Source organism: Zonotrichia leucophrys, chromosome 2 (genome assembly GCF_028769735.1).
Source record: "Zonotrichia leucophrys gambelii isolate GWCS_2022_RI chromosome 2, RI_Zleu_2.0, whole genome shotgun sequence".
Lineage (NCBI taxonomy): Eukaryota > Metazoa > Chordata > Aves > Passeriformes > Passerellidae > Zonotrichia > Zonotrichia leucophrys.
Window position 1 is genome coordinate 30,534,857 of NC_088171.1, and position 17,511 is coordinate 30,552,367.

The 17,511-nt window shown below is 38.6% G+C and overlaps 1 protein-coding gene across 3 annotated transcripts; it reads right to left on the minus strand.

The window, feature by feature from the left end:
• Positions 1-1,702: 1,702 nt before the first annotated feature.
• On the minus strand, positions 1,703-11,930 carry AGR3 (anterior gradient 3, protein disulphide isomerase family member). 3 transcript variants are annotated; one of them, XM_064704423.1, is made up of 9 exons: positions 10,694-10,830; positions 9,934-10,063; positions 7,626-7,689; positions 6,321-6,373; positions 5,644-5,720; positions 5,322-5,385; positions 4,264-4,347; positions 3,462-3,545; positions 1,703-1,984 (listed from the first exon to the last, which is right to left on the minus strand). In XM_064704423.1, the coding sequence occupies exons 1-8, from the start codon at positions 10,736-10,738 to the stop codon at positions 3,496-3,498; spliced, it is 567 nt and encodes a 188-aa protein (XP_064560493.1). In that variant the 5' UTR covers positions 10,739-10,830; the 3' UTR covers positions 1,703-1,984; positions 3,462-3,495. The 3 variants fall into 3 exon arrangements, with proteins under 3 accessions (XP_064560493.1, XP_064560494.1, XP_064560492.1); XM_064704424.1 differs by lacking the exons at positions 1,703-1,984; positions 10,694-10,830 and adding exons at positions 11,759-11,794; positions 11,882-11,930 and having other exon boundaries at positions 3,347-3,545; XM_064704422.1 differs by lacking the exon at positions 1,703-1,984 and having other exon boundaries at positions 3,347-3,545.
• Positions 11,931-17,511: the final 5,581 nt, after the last annotated feature.

Below are 17,511 nucleotides of genomic sequence, written 5' to 3' on the forward strand. Positions count from 1 at the left end.
TGAATTTATTCTATGTAAAACAACTTCTGCTCTCACATTCACATTTTCAGTCTTTTATTCTCTTCCTTCAACTCTAACCTCTTTGGTTTAATTCCAGATAAACAAGGAACAAAAGGAACAGTTTCCAACTCTTTTCTTAAGAAAGTTGAAAGCAAGGAGTGAAAACAAAAATCTGCCCACTAATATAGTGAGCAAATTTGTATGGTGTGCAAACAGAGAAGCAAGGAATCAAAGAGGGAGCAGACTACCATGCCATTCATTTCAGAGGAAACGAGGGGAAAGAATCAATTGAACAGGTTACAGGTTTAGTCTCTTATCTCAGAACAATGAGACCTTAATCTGAGATATGAGTTTCTGTTCCATCAGCAGAAATATTACCTGGCAAAAAAGTCTTCAAAGAGAAGGCAGAAATGTAGCAACAGCTCTAAAATTAGGGATAAGTGTTGAACTAAGCTGCGAATAAAAAATATGTGCATGCAGGGTGTCTTTTACCTGAACATCTAGCTCCACCAAAAGGACTTGATCTGAGTCTTTAAGAATCTCAAAGATGTAGTCCCATTTCTGAAGGCTGTGGCTGGGACTAACAGGGATTTGAGAATGGAAAGAAGAGGGTGAAATCCTCTTTACTGACTTTGCAAAGAGATTTCATCTGACATGGCATAATTCATGTGCCTGTGGCATCTCTAGAAATTGGCTACTCTCTGCTTGAATGAGTGGTTGTTAAAACTGTTGCAAACTTCCAAAGCAGCAAATGCTGTTCAAGGTTACAGATGCAATCATTATCAATAATCCTTTTGGAAATGAATCTGGATTTGCTTCAAATGTTAAAATAACATTCACTGCAGTGTAAATCTAAAGGCTAGCTTTTGTCTGACAATTGAGTCAGTGATCATTGCATTGTTCTGAAGATTTAGTTATGTATTTTGTTTAATTTACATACTTTGTTTCCTGTCTGCAGGCTCAACATCAAATGCCAAAAAAGAGTAGAACAACAGTAGCCTTCCTGGTCTAAGGTTTGAATTACTTGTTTCTTCCATGATTTCAGTAAGTGGTAATTCTATCATTTATTTCCTTTTACAGCACTGAGGTGAGATTATGAAGTTAAGCTTTCCTGAGGTGAAGCCAGATCAAGCAGTCCTATATCACAAATCTTTTGGGATTCTAACTTTGTGCATTCTTGACAGCCACCTCTTTGCTTATGGATGGATCCACTAAAGGAATAAAGAACTTTAAACTGGATTTGAAGAGGGAAGGGGGTAAAAGCAGCTCCCTGGAGTTAAGTCTGGTAGTGTCACACAAATGTTTGAGGGACAGTGTGCTGGTGAGGTCCTTTGGTCTGTTCTCTCAGTGGAGGTAGGGGATAGAGCCATGTGGCAGAAGAAACACAAGGGTTATTGATATTAGAAACCACAGAGTGCTTGGGAATGGGCATGTAGGAATTAGGGCTTCTCCCCTCAAAATGCTGGCAGGATCAATAGCCCAGCTGAAGCACATCTGCACAATGCACACAGCATGGGCAACAAACAGAAGGAGCTGGAAGCCACGGGGAATCAGGAAAGCAGGTGTAGGTTGCCATCATGGAAACCTGGTGGGCTGGCTGGCACAACTGGAGTGCTGCACTGGATGGCTGTAAACTCTTCCAAAGGGACAGGCAAGGAAGGGGAGGCAGTGGAGTGGCCCCATATGTTAGGGATTTGTCACAACCTAGAGCTTCGTGATGGTGATGGCAGGGTTGATGTTTATGGGTAAGGGTTGGGGCAAGGCCAATAAGGCAGGAGCGCATCCAGGGAAGGGCAATGGAGCTGGTGGAGGGTCTGGAACACAAAGCTCCTGGAGGAGTGGCAGAGGTTGTGTAGCCTGGAGAAAAGGAAGGTGAATGGCTGCTGTGGCTACCCTCTGGTAGCTAGTTTGCAGTCCTTTCTCCAGAATATCTCCGGCGTGCTCAAAAGAGGGTATGACCACAGACAGGGAAATCTTGCCAAATCTGGAGCAGATAAAGATATAAATGAGTAGAGCTCAGCACAAATTAAAGGAATGAGATTTGCAGTTTAATTTTACTTCTAGCATTTTCCCCATAGGTTAAAAAGATCATGCTGATTGTAAAGACAATACATTTCTAATTACTTATAAAATATTCTTTTTTCCTTCATGTAGAGGCCATTTGTCTCCCCTCTGTTGGAATATAGGCTTATATTCAAATTTTACATAGTTATGAACACGTGGATATGTGCCGTATAACTCACTCATGACATATTAATACTAGGTATTGTGAATTAGCAAAGCTTTCCTGCAGACATCTTTCTTTCATCATATGTACAGAGGCAGCATCAAGCAAACCCAGATGGCACCAAAAAATGACACAAGTGCTTTACATGTAACATAACATACATGCTCCTGCTGCAGGTGAATTGCTGACTGTTTTGCTCTAACAAACCCCCACATTGCTGGGATAGTAAACCATTTCAGCTGACTTTAGCTTTTAACTCAAAACAGGTGTCCACCCTTGCATACAGTAATCCTGTGAAAATTTTGCCAAGATTTTGTATGTCCAGATTCCCTCAGTAAGCTGCCAACTTTACGGTGGAATGCTGCAGAAAAAGAGGGAATGGCCTGGGCTGAGCTTCCCATGATTGAAATGACATTTAAATGCCAAGAGCTAGGATAGACCTCCTCATTTTTCTCATGCCAGAATTTACAAACATCACTTAGCCTCAGGTTTGGATTTCTGGGTGTATCTCCTTCCATCTCTCTTGCTTCATTGTATCTTTATTGCAGCAAAACACGTAGCTGCCTTTTGATTATTATCACCTCACTGAGACTGCGTGCTCAGTCTCTTCCATTTTCAGCTACCACAACAAAAATTAAAGGATTATACAAAGGAAAGATAAGCCCAGAACACTGTTGTTGTGGGGTGGTTTTGTTTATTTGTTTATTTATTTGTTTGTTTTTGTGGGTTTGTTTTGGTTTTTTTTCCCCTATGTAAACTATTCCAAAATTTGTAGTATGAGCTTTCCAGTCTAATTTGACAGCAAAGTTTCCTTTCCTTCAATGAAAAATGACTGTATAAAGCAGGGGTACACTAACAATTAATAAGCTTCTTGCAATAAAAGTTAAAATGGGGAGGCAAGATGCAGATATCAACTCATGTAATAAATTGCAAATAGACGTCAAAAAGATTGTTTACAACTCCTCTTCAGAAGTCATAGCTCACCTAACTGAGTCATAATTCGATTGCTAAAATACAGCTTGAATTTGCTGCACTTAAAAACATAATTTTCAGTTATTTAGATAATTAATTGCAAAGTGTTTAATATTTCTCCTCACGTTTTCCAAATGGGTGCTTTAGTCATTCTATTTTTGTTCTCCAAGTTGCACATAAACATTTCTTATGAAATCTGATATACCAAATCTGCTTGGTAAAAGTTCGGCTTGTAAGTAGAGACAGAGAGGTGCAGCTTCACCTCGTGGAGGTTCTGCTCATTTCACTGTTACTGGTTACAGTTCTGTCTGAATGAGGCGTAGTGCTTTCTTCATGTTCTCTATTACTGAAAGAAAATAAATAAGAACTGTGAAAATGTATTAGAAGTATATTTGTACAATTAAAAAGCTCCACCTAGTTGGATTTAGTAAATTATTCACAATGAAATTGATTTATGGTCACACATTTTATTTTAGAGATTGATACTAAGACAGAAAGTAAAAAATTTCATTAATCAAAATGTTTAACTTAAGGGATTTGACAAGAATCCTTTCAACTCCCCATTTCTCAACAGCAAGCTGGTAATCAGATGTGAAGTGTGTATTTGTGGTGAGATACTGCATTGGTGTCAAATAGATGGCATAGAGTAAGAACTGGCTCAACCTGAAAAATCACATTCCTTTCTGATATATGGCTCTTAGGGGTACAAACACAACCACCTGCATTTCTTTGCTGGTTCCCTCCCACCACAGGCTATTTACATTGTACAGGCAGATACTTTTTGAGTGACTTTCACCATTCTCCATAAAACTGCTCAGATCTTGATCCTGAAGGTTCTCACCCATGATCTTTCAATTTTTCTTACTTGAATAGTCCCAATAAATTCAACGGGACAATGCGTGTGTTTGTTTTGCTAGAACAGGTTAGACCATTATAATTTATTGCAAATGCTCTCACACGGAATTTATTCTTTAAGATCCTAATGGATTCTCAAGCAGAAGTGATCAGGATGGGGCAATCTGGCTGCTTACAACATGAAATACAAAGGGCAAAGGGGCACTTACGGAACATCATGTCCTGCGGCTCGTACGTGTACAGCCGGTTGGAGTATCTTCCTGTGATATCAGCTCTTACTGTGAGAGATGGGTCTGAAAAAGGGTTTGGGTTAAACACTGCCTTCCATTCCCACAGCAGCTGAGGGTGATGGTGTGGCATTACTTTGGCAGCCCTGTTTGGGATTTCATCGGTGTAGCAATTACGAGGCCGTTACGCTCTGCTCCAAACAACCGCTCTTTACTTGGGGAAATCCTGAACAAAAGCTAATGCTCATTTTCATAGTACACAGCTATTTTTAAGTGCTAGGTTACACATTCATATTTAAAGAAAAACATCCTGTTTTGCAGGTTCTGAGTTTACAACAGAGGAGGTTAATCTGATTGAATGCACCCATAGTGGGGGTCATGCCTATCTATGGCAATAGATAGCATGACTTACCTAGAGCCTTCAGAATGAAAATCTTCTGATTCCTAATGTTCCCAGAGTGGGAATAAGTTGTTGTGAACATCTCTTCTCTCAGTTACCCTTCCAAGTTTATTATTAATTTACTGGTTGCTGAAACTACCCTGCTCTTTGTCTGAGTGTGGGCTGAACTCTGAATGCCATCACGGAGTCACTCCAGGCTCCCTGTACAGCGACTGAGAAGGAACAGGCAATCTGGGGCATAATTAATTTGGTACATTCCAGAAGTCAGCTTTAAAATGGGATAAATCCTTAAATGCCACTGACTATTGATTTATTCTGTGGTAATGCCCACTTTATAGCCATCTACATTCAGTCAGATATTTGACTTTTTTCATTAAACTTTGTCTTGTAACAGCTCTAGAAAGAAGCATGGAGAGCAAAAGCTCAGATAATAACAGAGTTTTAAATGTCCTGCTCTCAAGCCCAAATTAGTACCCTCCAGGATATATCTGTAATCTGAGGAAGTTTACAAGAGTCAAAGTATACAACAGAGGCAGAGAGATTTTCTTTTGGCAAAATGAATCACTTTGATGTCCCCACAGGACAACAGTGGCATAATTCAGATATAACAACTTCAATGATACATAAATATTTTACATACCTACAAACATGATTCGAGGCACGTACTGTCCATCAGGTGACAGGTTTTTGTCTGTAGTTTCATGCTGGTATAAAAATTAAGGCTAGCTGTTAAAATGTTTCTGTAAATTTTGCTGAAAAGTACCACCTGTGAATAACCTTGTATACCAGAAGACAAAACCAGATAGGTACTACTCATGTGTGAATACACATGCACAATTGCCTCTACTTAAATAACTAAAATGTCAGATAAATTATCTAAAATGACATGTAAAACAAGGCAAAGAAAGAGAAAACACAGACCATGAAACGATACCAGTCAAATCGCCCCAAACCCTTCATACCATGAGATTCAGCATAATGAAGTTATTTTGGGCCATTTCCTGTATTTCTTCATTTTCTGCGAAAGCTTTCTTCAGTGCTAGAAAAGACAGGATCACTTTGAAATCCATCTCAAACGCTGCCTTTCCATCTGTGCTTGGGCACCACACTGGCCAGAGACTGGGCCGCATTGTTCCTGTCTCTGCGGATTCACATTCCTGAGGAGGCACTTCAGGCCTCTATCTCTGCTTTTGGGGGCTTTTTGGCCTGTGGCACTGCAACCTCGGCTATGAAAATGGAAGCTCTCTTCTGTTATTTATGAAGCCTGTTGTCTCAATGGACACCATGTCTTGGCTTGACAAAAGTGCATTATTCTCAGAAAATTCTTGTTAGATCAATTTCAGCAGCCCTGTCCTTGCTTCCTTCTTTAGTTACCATTTCAGGAGAGCTAAACAATATTAAATCTGTTCAATGAGTCAGTAGCCAATCTGTGCTTCTTAATTTAAACTGAGTGCTGCATTTGGGCAGCAGTAAGAATGTTTCATGTTCATTATTGCATAGTTTCCTAATGGAGTTTCTGTAAATAACAGTAATTTCATTTTCTGAATAATTTTCAGTAAGTGCAATGTAAATATATGGATAGGTTCAGTTTCTTATAAAAATATTCACAAGATTTTAACACACAAAAAATCAAAATTACCTTGGCAGTATTGACAGTCTTCCAAATGATGAATTACCATCAGCGGCTTGTTACTTTATTAATAATAATAAAAGATATAGTTAGGTCATTTGACATGTATTCAGAGGGATGATTTTACTAGCTGACTGAAAAAGGCAAATTGCATTTAATCTTATGTTAACCCACAGTAAAACCATATAAGCATTCTGTAAAATATTATAGAAATTTCTGAGCAAGGGAAAAGAGCATAAGCACTTAATAAAATAAAGAAATAGAGAAACAGAGTTTCTATGTCTAAATGTCTAAATTCTGTCTATAGTAAGAAATAACAGATCCACCATAATTTCATTTCCAGGTAGTAAATAATCAGATTAAATAGGTATTTAGTGTTGCTTAGGAGTGAATTTCTCCAGGGTTAAGAAAATAAAAATTATGTACATGAATTAGAATAAAATAGATTTTATAAGATTGGGTTTATCATCAAATACTTTCCATGAAAATTTTCTTGTGTTTTAAGGTTTTTTGAACAGATATATAGCATATTACTTATCTTCTGTAAATAGTTTGATAAAGTGTTAAAATTTTATATTTTGGATGTCAAAACATAAACAAATTATATGCATTTCCTCCCATATTTTTTAAACTATATTTACTGTTCAGCAGGTTGGTTATTAATGCTGGGTCTACTTTCAATATCAGGAGTTGTTAATTTCTAACCATTTTCACACAGGGTACATGAAATTAATTGTCTTTTGTTTTACAAATCGTTTGCCTTCAATTGAGCAATAGCTCATGCTACATGATTATGATCTACAATGAACTGTATTATTTAAATAAGTATTGTTATGAATTCTCAAATATATTTGCAGCTGAGTCTCAGAGAAGACAGGTTAAAACTTCTATCAAGATGGTGAGAAAATATATCATGAACCTATTCCAACTACGAATGTATTGGGGGAAACATCAAAGGCAGTAGATCACCATGCAAGAGTAAATGTAACAGATTTCAAGGAAGTAATCAGAAGTACATAATATTAAAACCCAATAGATGTAGTTAAAAAAATTATGGTATCTATTTATGATTGATAATTTAAATGACAATATCTCTTTTGTGGCAAACAAATGACAGCATTACATTAATGGCCCATGATGTTGCTTCAGAGTCATGAGTCCTAGAAGTCCTTTTGTTTTTTAGACAGAGTCTGCTTTATTTAACTGGGTGGTCTGCAGGTCAGCTCTCATGGTGTTTCCTTGCTGTCTCATTATTGTGTGTTCTGGCAAGACCAAGTAACAACTTTGTCTTCATGCTGCTTTTTAATCTCTTACCTTTTCTTTGCTTGATAAAGTCCTTCTTCATAAGTTTGTACCCATGTAATTTCATCTCCCCACCCTAGAAACAAAACAAAAGGTCTAGCTGCTGGCCAGGCAAGTAACTCATAACAAATACCTTTCTTTCTCTTTTTTATTTTTTGTTTTTGTGTATTAACTTTTGTATGTAAATAAGATTTGGGGTTTTTAGTTGACAGTTCTCTAACATTGTGGATATGTTAATTTCACATCTCCTGACAGACACACTAGAAGGTTAAAAAACCTCAACCAAACAACCCAACCCCCCAAAAAATATCATCTGGTTGCATGTCTTCATGCACTTCAAGTCCTTTGACAGACTTTAGGTTATCTTTCTAAATGCTCAGAAGTCCCTAAATCAGCACCCTAGTCCTTTCTATCTTCATATTGTCTGCCCAGTATTTCATGTAGATCCTGGGACTTAAAGAGAAGCTGGTGTATAACAAGAGAAAAATAAAATATGACAGCTCAAATAAGATCAGCTTTAATATGAATATCATTAGAACAGTCTTGGAATATACACTTAACTCCAAAGTAACTTTAATGCCTGAAGTTGCAAGCCCTTAATTTAATCAAGAATTCAGTAAAGGAATAGTTGTTAAATAAAATCTCCACTGAAACAAAATCCTCATAGCTCATCCATAGCTGGGGATATGCAGATCTCAAAAACCAAATTGACCACTTGGTTTTATGCCTTCATCTCCCAAGGATGCCAGCCCTTGCATAGTAGATCCCTGTATCCCAGGCAGTGTGGCTCCATTCATGACAATTGTTCTACAATCCTCATGGGAATTGTAGAACAGTTTCTGGACCAGGACCAGGTCAAAGCTCTGTTTCCTCTGTGCTGTCTGGACAGTGCTTTGCCCAGCCCAGATTTGCTGTTGGATTTCTCACAGGACAATTGCTCGTGGTGCTTCTAGACCATGTCCTGTTTCAGTGCACAGGTCTGTCTGGGTGATGGTGGCACTCTGGCATGCTGACCAGTGCCTTCCCAATCCTGGCTGCTGGCAGCTCCTGATGCAGGGAACTGCACACTGGAGTCAGCAATCTGGGGGCATTTTGCAGCATGTTCAAGCATTTTCCCTTGGACTGTGAAAATTACAGGGAAAGTGCTCAAGGCATCCCAATAGACCTGAAATAGAAAAGTTAGATCTGTTTTCTGTAACTACTTTGTAATTTGTTTGCTGGTTTTTCCTGTTTTGGTTTGGTTTGGTTTGTTTTTTTCCAAATCTGACATAATGCAAAAGATTTTGTTATCTTTTTGTTCATTTAGGCTTACTGGGAAAAAATAAATCCTGATCCAGGCAAACTAAGCAACATATCCCAGACTGATAATAAACTTTCCCCAGGGACACTGCTTGCAAAAAGTGTTTTGAAATTTCTCTTAGGCTAGTCCAGGTGGTGCATGATTTTGTTAAATGATCTCTGAGCAATTAGGCTCAGATGGAATGCCTGAGAGATGTGCAAATTTGCCAGAATAGGGAAAACTCAGATCCTATGGGATCTGCAGGCATAACATGGCCTGCAAAAGAGGTTAGGAAGAGAGATGAAGATTTTTTTGTTGTTGTTGAATAGTTCCAAAAGGAGGAGAAAGATGGGGAAGGGAAAAAGAGCTTGCTAAGCTATTTTTCTGCTTGGATTTCTAAGGATTGATTAGATATAAATAAATTAAAACAGAGTCTTTATTTAACATTCAGATTGAAAATTATGCACCATGGGGAAGTGAATTACAGACAGTCATGCTTTGCAGTGGATATCTGATGAAAAGCAAAAAAAAAAAAGAGTCATGCAGGAAACCTCACCAATGGTTCAAACTGTTCTGTGTACAAAAATAAGTCTGTAGAAAATTTGTTCCATAGGAACTGATGTTGTGGTAGGTTACAATAAGAACATATATTTCAAATGGTCTGTCAAAGAATATTTTTTCACTGATAGTCCTACATCTTGATTTAAGAGACTCAGTTTAGGTTATTTGCTTCTGTTAGATTACTATGAGATATATAAAATATTCAGGTTATATGACACTCTCAGTCATATGCTTAATAAACTGATGGATTCAAATGATCTGGAATGAGAACATATATTAATTAGAGCATCACTTCACACTAAAGAAAACACACCTCAGTAAGTGTATATGTGCATTCTATGTAGGTTTTATAAATAAATATATTTGTACATTTATGGAATGTATATATACAGATTCTATAAATGCACATTCAAAATAAACATATTTGCTGGTCTATATGGTGAGGTGAGGAGGTAACTACATTCAGTGAACATACAATACCTCTTGACAGGGTCTGAGGCGCTCGTTTTTCCTTTTTAATTGCCATGGCAAGGTTGGAAGTGACTGCAATTAGCAGGAGGGACAAGGCCAGTGTAGAATGGAGCATTATTTCCCTTCCAGTGCAAGGAAACTGGGAAACAAAAAACAGCTTTAGTCACATGGATTTATCACTTGGTGCAGTGTAGATCAATATGTTAGTGGCATCCTAACAATCTGTACTTCAGAGACAGTTCTGGTTTTTTTCTAGAAATGCTTGCCTTTGTGAGGAAAATGCAAACTGGAAGTGCTTAATTTTGCTCTGCAATGCTACTTTCAGCAGCAAAATGAGGCTGCAGGGTACTGTTCTCATGTGATTCTCATGAACTAGTACAGTGTTGTAATAATGGATCACAGCAATTTCAAGACACTGCTCCAGGTTTTTTCATTTCAGTGATATGTAACAGCAAGGGATTTTTATTTCTTTTTAGATTGGAGCTTTTTTGTCAAAAGATGTCTCATAATATCCTTCTTAATTAAGAAGGAAGATTGGCAAGAATTTGCCACAAGTACAATACTCTTTAAATTGTCAAATCCTTCCAAAATTTTGAAATTGCGGTAATTTTTTAAGTCTCCACTTAAAAAAATTCCCATTCTTTTTTTCATATTTTACACTGAAATTTGGCTCAGCTCCTTCTGAATAAAACAATTAATCTGTGTTTCTGGCTGGTTGAGTATTCTCTTCCTGATCAAGATCATTATAAGAAATTCAGTAACTTCTTACCTTGATAAAAGTCAGAGAACAAAAACAAGAGTTGAGAAAAAGCATTACAAAGCCAAATTGTTTTTAATTGATAAGTTTACTTTCTTCAGTACAATCACTTCTAGGCATTAAAGATCTGATACTCAGGTGGATATCAGATGGTTTCAACTGAGTTAAAAAATGGAATGCATGTGGGTCAGGATACTTCTCAGTCATCTTACTGGAGATTCCACTTTTCAGAGGTTGAGCTTTAGGAGCTACCAGAATGCCCCACTGAGAAATTACTTTGACTTGAATAAAAAACCCCCAAACCAAATGAATAATAATAACAATGACTCTCTACCCCTGCTTTGCAAAAAAGAAAAAAAAAATCACCCCAGACATTTGTGCCTGTACTTATAAAGAAAATCTCTAACTTGCATTTCAAACTGATGTTAGTATGGAATTGCAGCCCTGAGCAATGACAAAAGAAAATGCTTCATATATTTTAAGACCAAGAGGCATGAAAAGTACTGCTTTAATGGCTCTCTTCACATCACAGAATCACTGTTAGCAGTTAAATTTCTTGTGAAAAAATTAACATTCCATTTCTAATAACTGACAATCTCAATTAGAGAAATTCATTCTATTGAGGTGGCTGGAGAAAAACTTTTACATTAAAATATGCAAAAACTAGGAAAAAATAAATTGTAATTTTGTGGTAAGAAGTAGTCTTTCATGATGTATTAATAAAAAAACAATCAAAGTGTTAATCTCTTTAAATCACAGGTAAAATCATCTGAAGCTTAATAATTGATTTTCTATTGAAAATTAAGAAGGATTTGGAACTGCAACTGGAGGCAGTTAAAATTTAATATTCCATATTTTTGATGCTGCATATTCCAATGTTATTTAATTGTTTCAGGTAAAAAGAGGACAGCCAACACCACATAGGTTGCTTCAATTCCCTGCCAGAACAAACATTTGCTAGCTAATCTCTATGCATCTATCACATGTTTTTTTGTATAACTAGGCTTGTAAGGCATTTGTGAACAAAACCTCACTGCTTTACTAAAGGAAAGTTAAGAATGAGAAATACTTGCTCACCACAGCGACCAGCTCTCCTGATTGAAGGTCCTTTTCCTGGAATTAGTTAGTTAAAAATCAGCTATTTAAGCACAGAACACCTGAGCTGCCCAGGTCTCTGTGTAGCAGCAACAGCACATTCACCTGGGAAAAAATGAGAGGAACCTCTGAGCTGAAAACCAAAATGATGTGTTTTCACCCTCCCCCTTGCTTTTCTGTCTTGCCTCCAACTTTCTCTCTTGCAAGTTCCCATGCTTATACACTGATTCCTTGCATTTCTCTTCATCTTAGCTTGTATCAGGTGTCTTGTATGAGGACTGGAAATAAATAGTGGCTTGTGTGTGTCTGCTAACACCCCCTCCAACAGTTTGAGTCTGGCTTTTGTCCAGTGAAAAAAGAAACCACCAATGAAAGCTGGAACTGGAGGTGCTTTTGTTCCCAAAGAATGGCAGAGTTCACTGGTGCTTGAAGATAGGAATGAACCTAATAGGAAGACACAAGGGTTACTTTGTGTAGAGAAGTGTAATTAACAAATAAAACAAACTCTCTTTCTCTTTTTGAGAGGGACATAAAAAAAATTATTTATTAAAAAACTATGGTTTGAACTACCTGATTATTGCTCCTGGGAGTTGTAGTTTTAAAATATGTGGTTTTTTGGACATGATGCTTGATATAATTTTACTGAACTTCATGAATACAAGCAAAGTCCTTTATTCATCACTTTTGCATAAAGAAGGAATGAACTGGATCACCTTTTTCCTCCTCCTTGAATAGCTTTTGCAGGGGAATCAGAAGCAATCCTCTTTTGTGCCTTCCTCTCCTGTGTATTTGTTTATATGGACTGTATGGTTACTATTCTTAGAAATATTGAATTTTTCCAAAATTATGGAAATATTTTTGAGATAATGTGTTCTTAAGATCTGAGGTATTGTGTTTTTCATGGCACAGGTTTATTATTGTAAGGTATAAAGCAGTAGACAGTCAATCAAATAGACTGAAATTAGTGCTGAGTTACCTGAGAGTTCCCTTTAGCAGGATCATGTTCAGCAAATTTGTCTCTATATTTGAAGGTCAGAATTTCAGCCTTTGTCAATCTTGCTGGAGAGATTGGCAGCCGTGGTGAAAAAGATGTTGTTAAGGTTTTATGCTGAAAGAAAACTACTATAATAATTTGTAAAATCAAGCTGGATGCCTTCAGTATTCCTGCTCAGTCCCTGCTTGCTAAGGGGATCTGATCAGCTGCCTATCCTTGATTTCTTCTGTTCAGCATCCACGCATGAATGGAGTGTGAAGCCAGAACTCCATCCCAGGCACAGTCTGTGCTGCCTGGCAGTCAAACCAGTGACCTGTGCAGCAGCAGCTACCAGCCAAATATTCAATTCAATCTCTACAATGTAGAGCACATGCTTCTGCACCCCTTATTGAACCAGTGTGCTCCCACTCATTGAGCTCAGCCAGCTTAGTCTGCAGGGTCATAGTGGTGGAAAGTCCTTCCATTTTTCTCCCCGACTCTACAGATCAGTTTTGGAGATACAGCTATGGGTTAACTGTGTATACACAGTTAAATCTAAGTCAAAATTAGGAAATGTAATAATTATCTAAACGTAGGGAAGAATAAGGCAGCAATAAAGTATGTGCCAAAGACAGATTTCTAGAGAAAGAAAGATGTTGCAGAATAATGCAAATGCCTGGCATTTGGAATCTCAAACTGCTGCTTTTGTCTGAGTCATGCAGCAGCAGATCTAGGTAAGTATTAATACGTGTAGCCTATTTATGAAAAGTGAGACTGACTTTTAAATTTTACTGTACAGAATGCTGCACAATTGAGGTTGCTGATGAAGTTCTTACTCTGCCCAACTCTGCCTTAGGTTCTGTGTGAGCAAGGGATGAGATCACAGCTCCTGTGACAGCTGCAATTCAGCACCAGTCTGCAACATCTATTGGCAATTCTGCCAAGGACTTTTACATGTGATCAATGTGCCTCTGCAAATCAATACAAAATTAATTAGGAGATCACAAAGAGAGGTCATAGTGTTGCCTGGAGGGGGGAGATGCACCACCACAAATGCCCAAATTTACAGTAAACAATATGGGAAAACTTTGCAGAACATATATTTTAATGAATGGGAGGTACTTTTGGCTCCTAACACTGGTATTTGGTGTGGACTGAGTCTGGATCTCAGTGCACATTCAAGCAGCACATGGTACCAAGCAGAGAAATACTCTTGGAGTTTATAGTGCTGAGCATTGGCTTTCACTGCCAAACAGTGAAAGGAATAAGTGGAAAAACCCTGCAAATGTCCATTGGGCTTATGTCTAGACTGACAGCCAAAAATCAATGTCTGGATCATTTCAATAAAGTAATTTAAAGAAATGTAGATATGACATGGAGATTTGTTTCTGTGTGTGTGTGTGTCTTTCAAAATAGTCATAACTGTAGAAATAATTCTTCTGGTCCTAGAAGCTGATTCACAGCAGATGTACTTTCCCCCCACCCCCTTCCCTAAAAGCAGAGCTCTAGGTGATGCTCAAGTGAACAAACTCCTCCAGTGTTATCTGCATGCCAGTTGTTTGCTTTTGCTCCGCCATTGCACATTTTTAGCTTTGTATTCCTGTAAAGACATTGTTATGGAATATAAGCATAATAATATAACTGGGAAAACATTTACTGAATTACTTTTTGCAGCAGTTTGCACTAGCTGCAAACAGGCCAATGCCCATGTTTTCACTTCTAAGCCTTCAACTCCTTCCAGTACTGTCACCTCCAACCCCTCCAAGACTTTCTCTGCATTTTTTGGAAGCTGGCCCCTCCATCCTTAAATTGCCCTGTGGTACAGCCCCTGGCAAACTTGGTCCCAGGCTTCATTGACACCTCACTCTCAGCTGCTCTGCAGCTCTGTGACTTCGTGAGTCACTACAATGTCTATTGGCTCCCACTTCTCAACAAGATTATTTTCCTGCCCTCTAGGCTTCTCGGATTTCCCAGAACTTTTTATAGATACAAAGCTTTGAAGACTGCAAGTGGAAAAAAAGTAATTTATTATTTTTCATGGATTTTGCTGAGATTTACGGAATAAATGTGTTTTGGTAAATAAAAGGAAACCAGCTCTAGATGTTGTTGGCTCCTTCCTTCAGTCCAAAAGTACGAAGTGTTCTGGACTGTTTATTTATTGCTGTGAGAGCCCTGGCAGGCAGGACTTTCTCTTCTTTCTCTTCTACCAGCAGATCTTTCTCTTACAGTGCGGTTCTAGCCCTGCAAGAGGAGGCCTGGGAAGCCACTCGGGCCTCCCAAGCTGCTGGTGCAGCCCAGGGCATTCACTGCCAGCCCAGAAGAGGGGTACAGCAGAGGGGGCTTTCCCCAAGGCTTTGCTGGATCTGGGCTGGCATGAGGACCTGCAGAAGGTCCCTCTCCTCCATTCCAGCTCCCTCCTGCTGCCTGCAGGGCCCACCTTGGGCTGCTGGGCCTGCCCATCGTGGGCAGGGCAGCGCTGCGGGGCCCAGGCAGCCCCGCTCTGTGCTGGAGCACAAACACCCACAGATCTGCCCTGGCCCCTCTCACACAGGGAATTGGCAGCCACAGACATGTCATGGAACCACATGGGACAGGCAGCAGCTGAGCTTTCTGGTCAAGGACATGTTTTCTCTATTTTCAATATTGCTCCTTCAGCTGTGAACAAACACCATCCTCAAAGTGTATGCCACCTGACAAAGCTGAAAACCTATACAAAAATTGTGTTTTAAACCACCTGAATAGACTATAATTTCTTTAGAAATAATAAATTATGAAGCCTTATTGAAATTATGAGTTTAGAAAGTAGCTAGAATTTAATTTGCTGTGAAAGTTACAATTTTCATTTTTTAAAAATACTTGCAATGTCTTGTGGCAGTGTTAAAAAATACCTCTTGTGGAGATGTTCCAAGAGTGTCTGTTTGTTTTATGGAGACACTGTTAAAGTGTCTCCATAACTCTTCGAGGAACCCAAAGTAATTTGCTATCTGACTTAGTTTTATTTGAGTTTCTGGATGATGTGATGTGGTGCTTGGATTCAATAAATGATGTACTGAAGGAAATTGTATGTAAGTACGATTGTAGTTTAAGGACTTGGGTGGGATTCCTCTAGTGCAAATATGAATTTTTAATGTTTATAGGTATGCAATCCACTGAAGTTTATCCATGCGGTCCACAACAAAAATTTGATCATTACCAGTGCCTCTAGTTGGCAGTGTTGCATTACTAATAGCAAAAGGACAACTCTTTCTGTTTCAGCTTTGCTGTATTCTAGTGATAAATTCAGAATACAGATAATTTAAGCATAAAAATGAGTGCACATAAAAATTCACAAAGTTTGGAAAAAACAAATAAAATCAATTTTGAAAAAGTAATTTTTTTTCTTTTTAAATATATGTGCTCACCAAGTAATTTGAGAGGTGAGAGGGGTAGAAACCCAGACCAGATTGTAAGGAAGAGAGCCAGGAAATTCAGCATGTGTTTTGGAAGAGATTGAGAGCTCAGAAATATTCAATGAAACTTTCTGACTGCCACAAGAAATGAAAAGCGGCTGCATTTCCCTGCAGTCAGAGTGTCCCAATAAAGACTTCACAAGCAAGAATGCTCTCCAGAAACACATTGGACTACTTTGCTGCAGCTGTGGGAGTGAGTCAACCAGGCCTCTGTTGAAAGAAATCCTGTTGCTGCAATGTTTTTGCAATGTTTTCCTGCAGTGACATCACAATTTCTGCTTTAAAATGTAATGCCATCTAAAAAGCAAAAGACACTGTGGGCTGCAAAATGAGCAGTGTTTTGGCTTTCTGCACAGGTATTCCTTTTGCTACATTGAGGGGTTTATTCCGGGGCTTGCTTCCTTGAAGGACTGACACAAGAGGGCATGAGAGCAGCTCGGTATCTCTCAGCTTTTGTCTCCCTTTGTACTCTCTGTTCTTTGGCCAAACCTTGATCCTGGGAGCTTCTGAGTCCTTGGTCCCATTCCAGGACAGCACTCAATACATATTTCACTTTAGGCACATTAGCAACCCCATTGATGTCCATAGGGCCACTCATGTGCTTAAAGGCAGGCATGTTCTGAGTGTCTCTGCTGGGACTGAGGTGTCTGGCAAGGGTCCAGGCAGACTTCTCCTGAAGAAGCCAGACAAGCCTCTCTTCTGATGTGGACATGTCATGCTGCAGTAATGTTTATCTCCAGCAGCCAGTTGCTATAAAGGGGCTCCAGCAGATCATTCCTCACTGATGGAGCAGACCACGCTGCTGTAGCCACAGAAAACTTCAGCTTTGGCCACCTCAATGCAGAACTGTTCACCTAAGCCTGAAGTGCCTGCACTAACCCTTTTGGTGGTGCTCGCCATTCCCCTAAAGCTGAGCTCATTCACTGCAGTCCAGACAGATATCTTTTATATTCAGTATTATATATTTATTTATATACTTAGTATATTCAGAAAACTTGAACAATAATATTTATAAAAGTGAAAGCAAACAAAAACTTTATGGCTTGCTATGGTCTCCTCTTTCCATAATTCACATCTGAGAAGCAGGATGAAGTTAGCATCACCTTACTGAAAACAAATTTCAGTTTGAGTGCCGCAGATGGAGGTGGCAAATATGTAAAAGTACATGGGACTATCTTGAAATGCTGACAGGTACCCAAGGTCTTGCTTTTCTTTATCTGCATGACCATTAAAAACTGGTAATTATCACAGTATGGCTTCCACTGAGTAACAGTTTGCTTTTAGTGTGAATATATTTTTAGCCTGGCCAAGCA

Coding starts and splice junctions, on each gene's coding strand:
- AGR3 (XM_064704423.1), bottom strand. CDS start 10,738: ATGCTTTTTCTCAACTCTTGTTTTTGTTCTCTGACTTTTATCAAG. Junction 7,690..9,933: donor GCCTCAGACCCTGTCAAGAG/GTATTGTATGTT, acceptor TTTTGTTTCTAG/GGTGGGGAGATGAAATTACA. Junction 5,386..5,643: donor TCATTATGCTGAATCTCATG/GTATGAAGGGTT, acceptor TTTTTATACCAG/CATGAAACTACAGACAAAAA.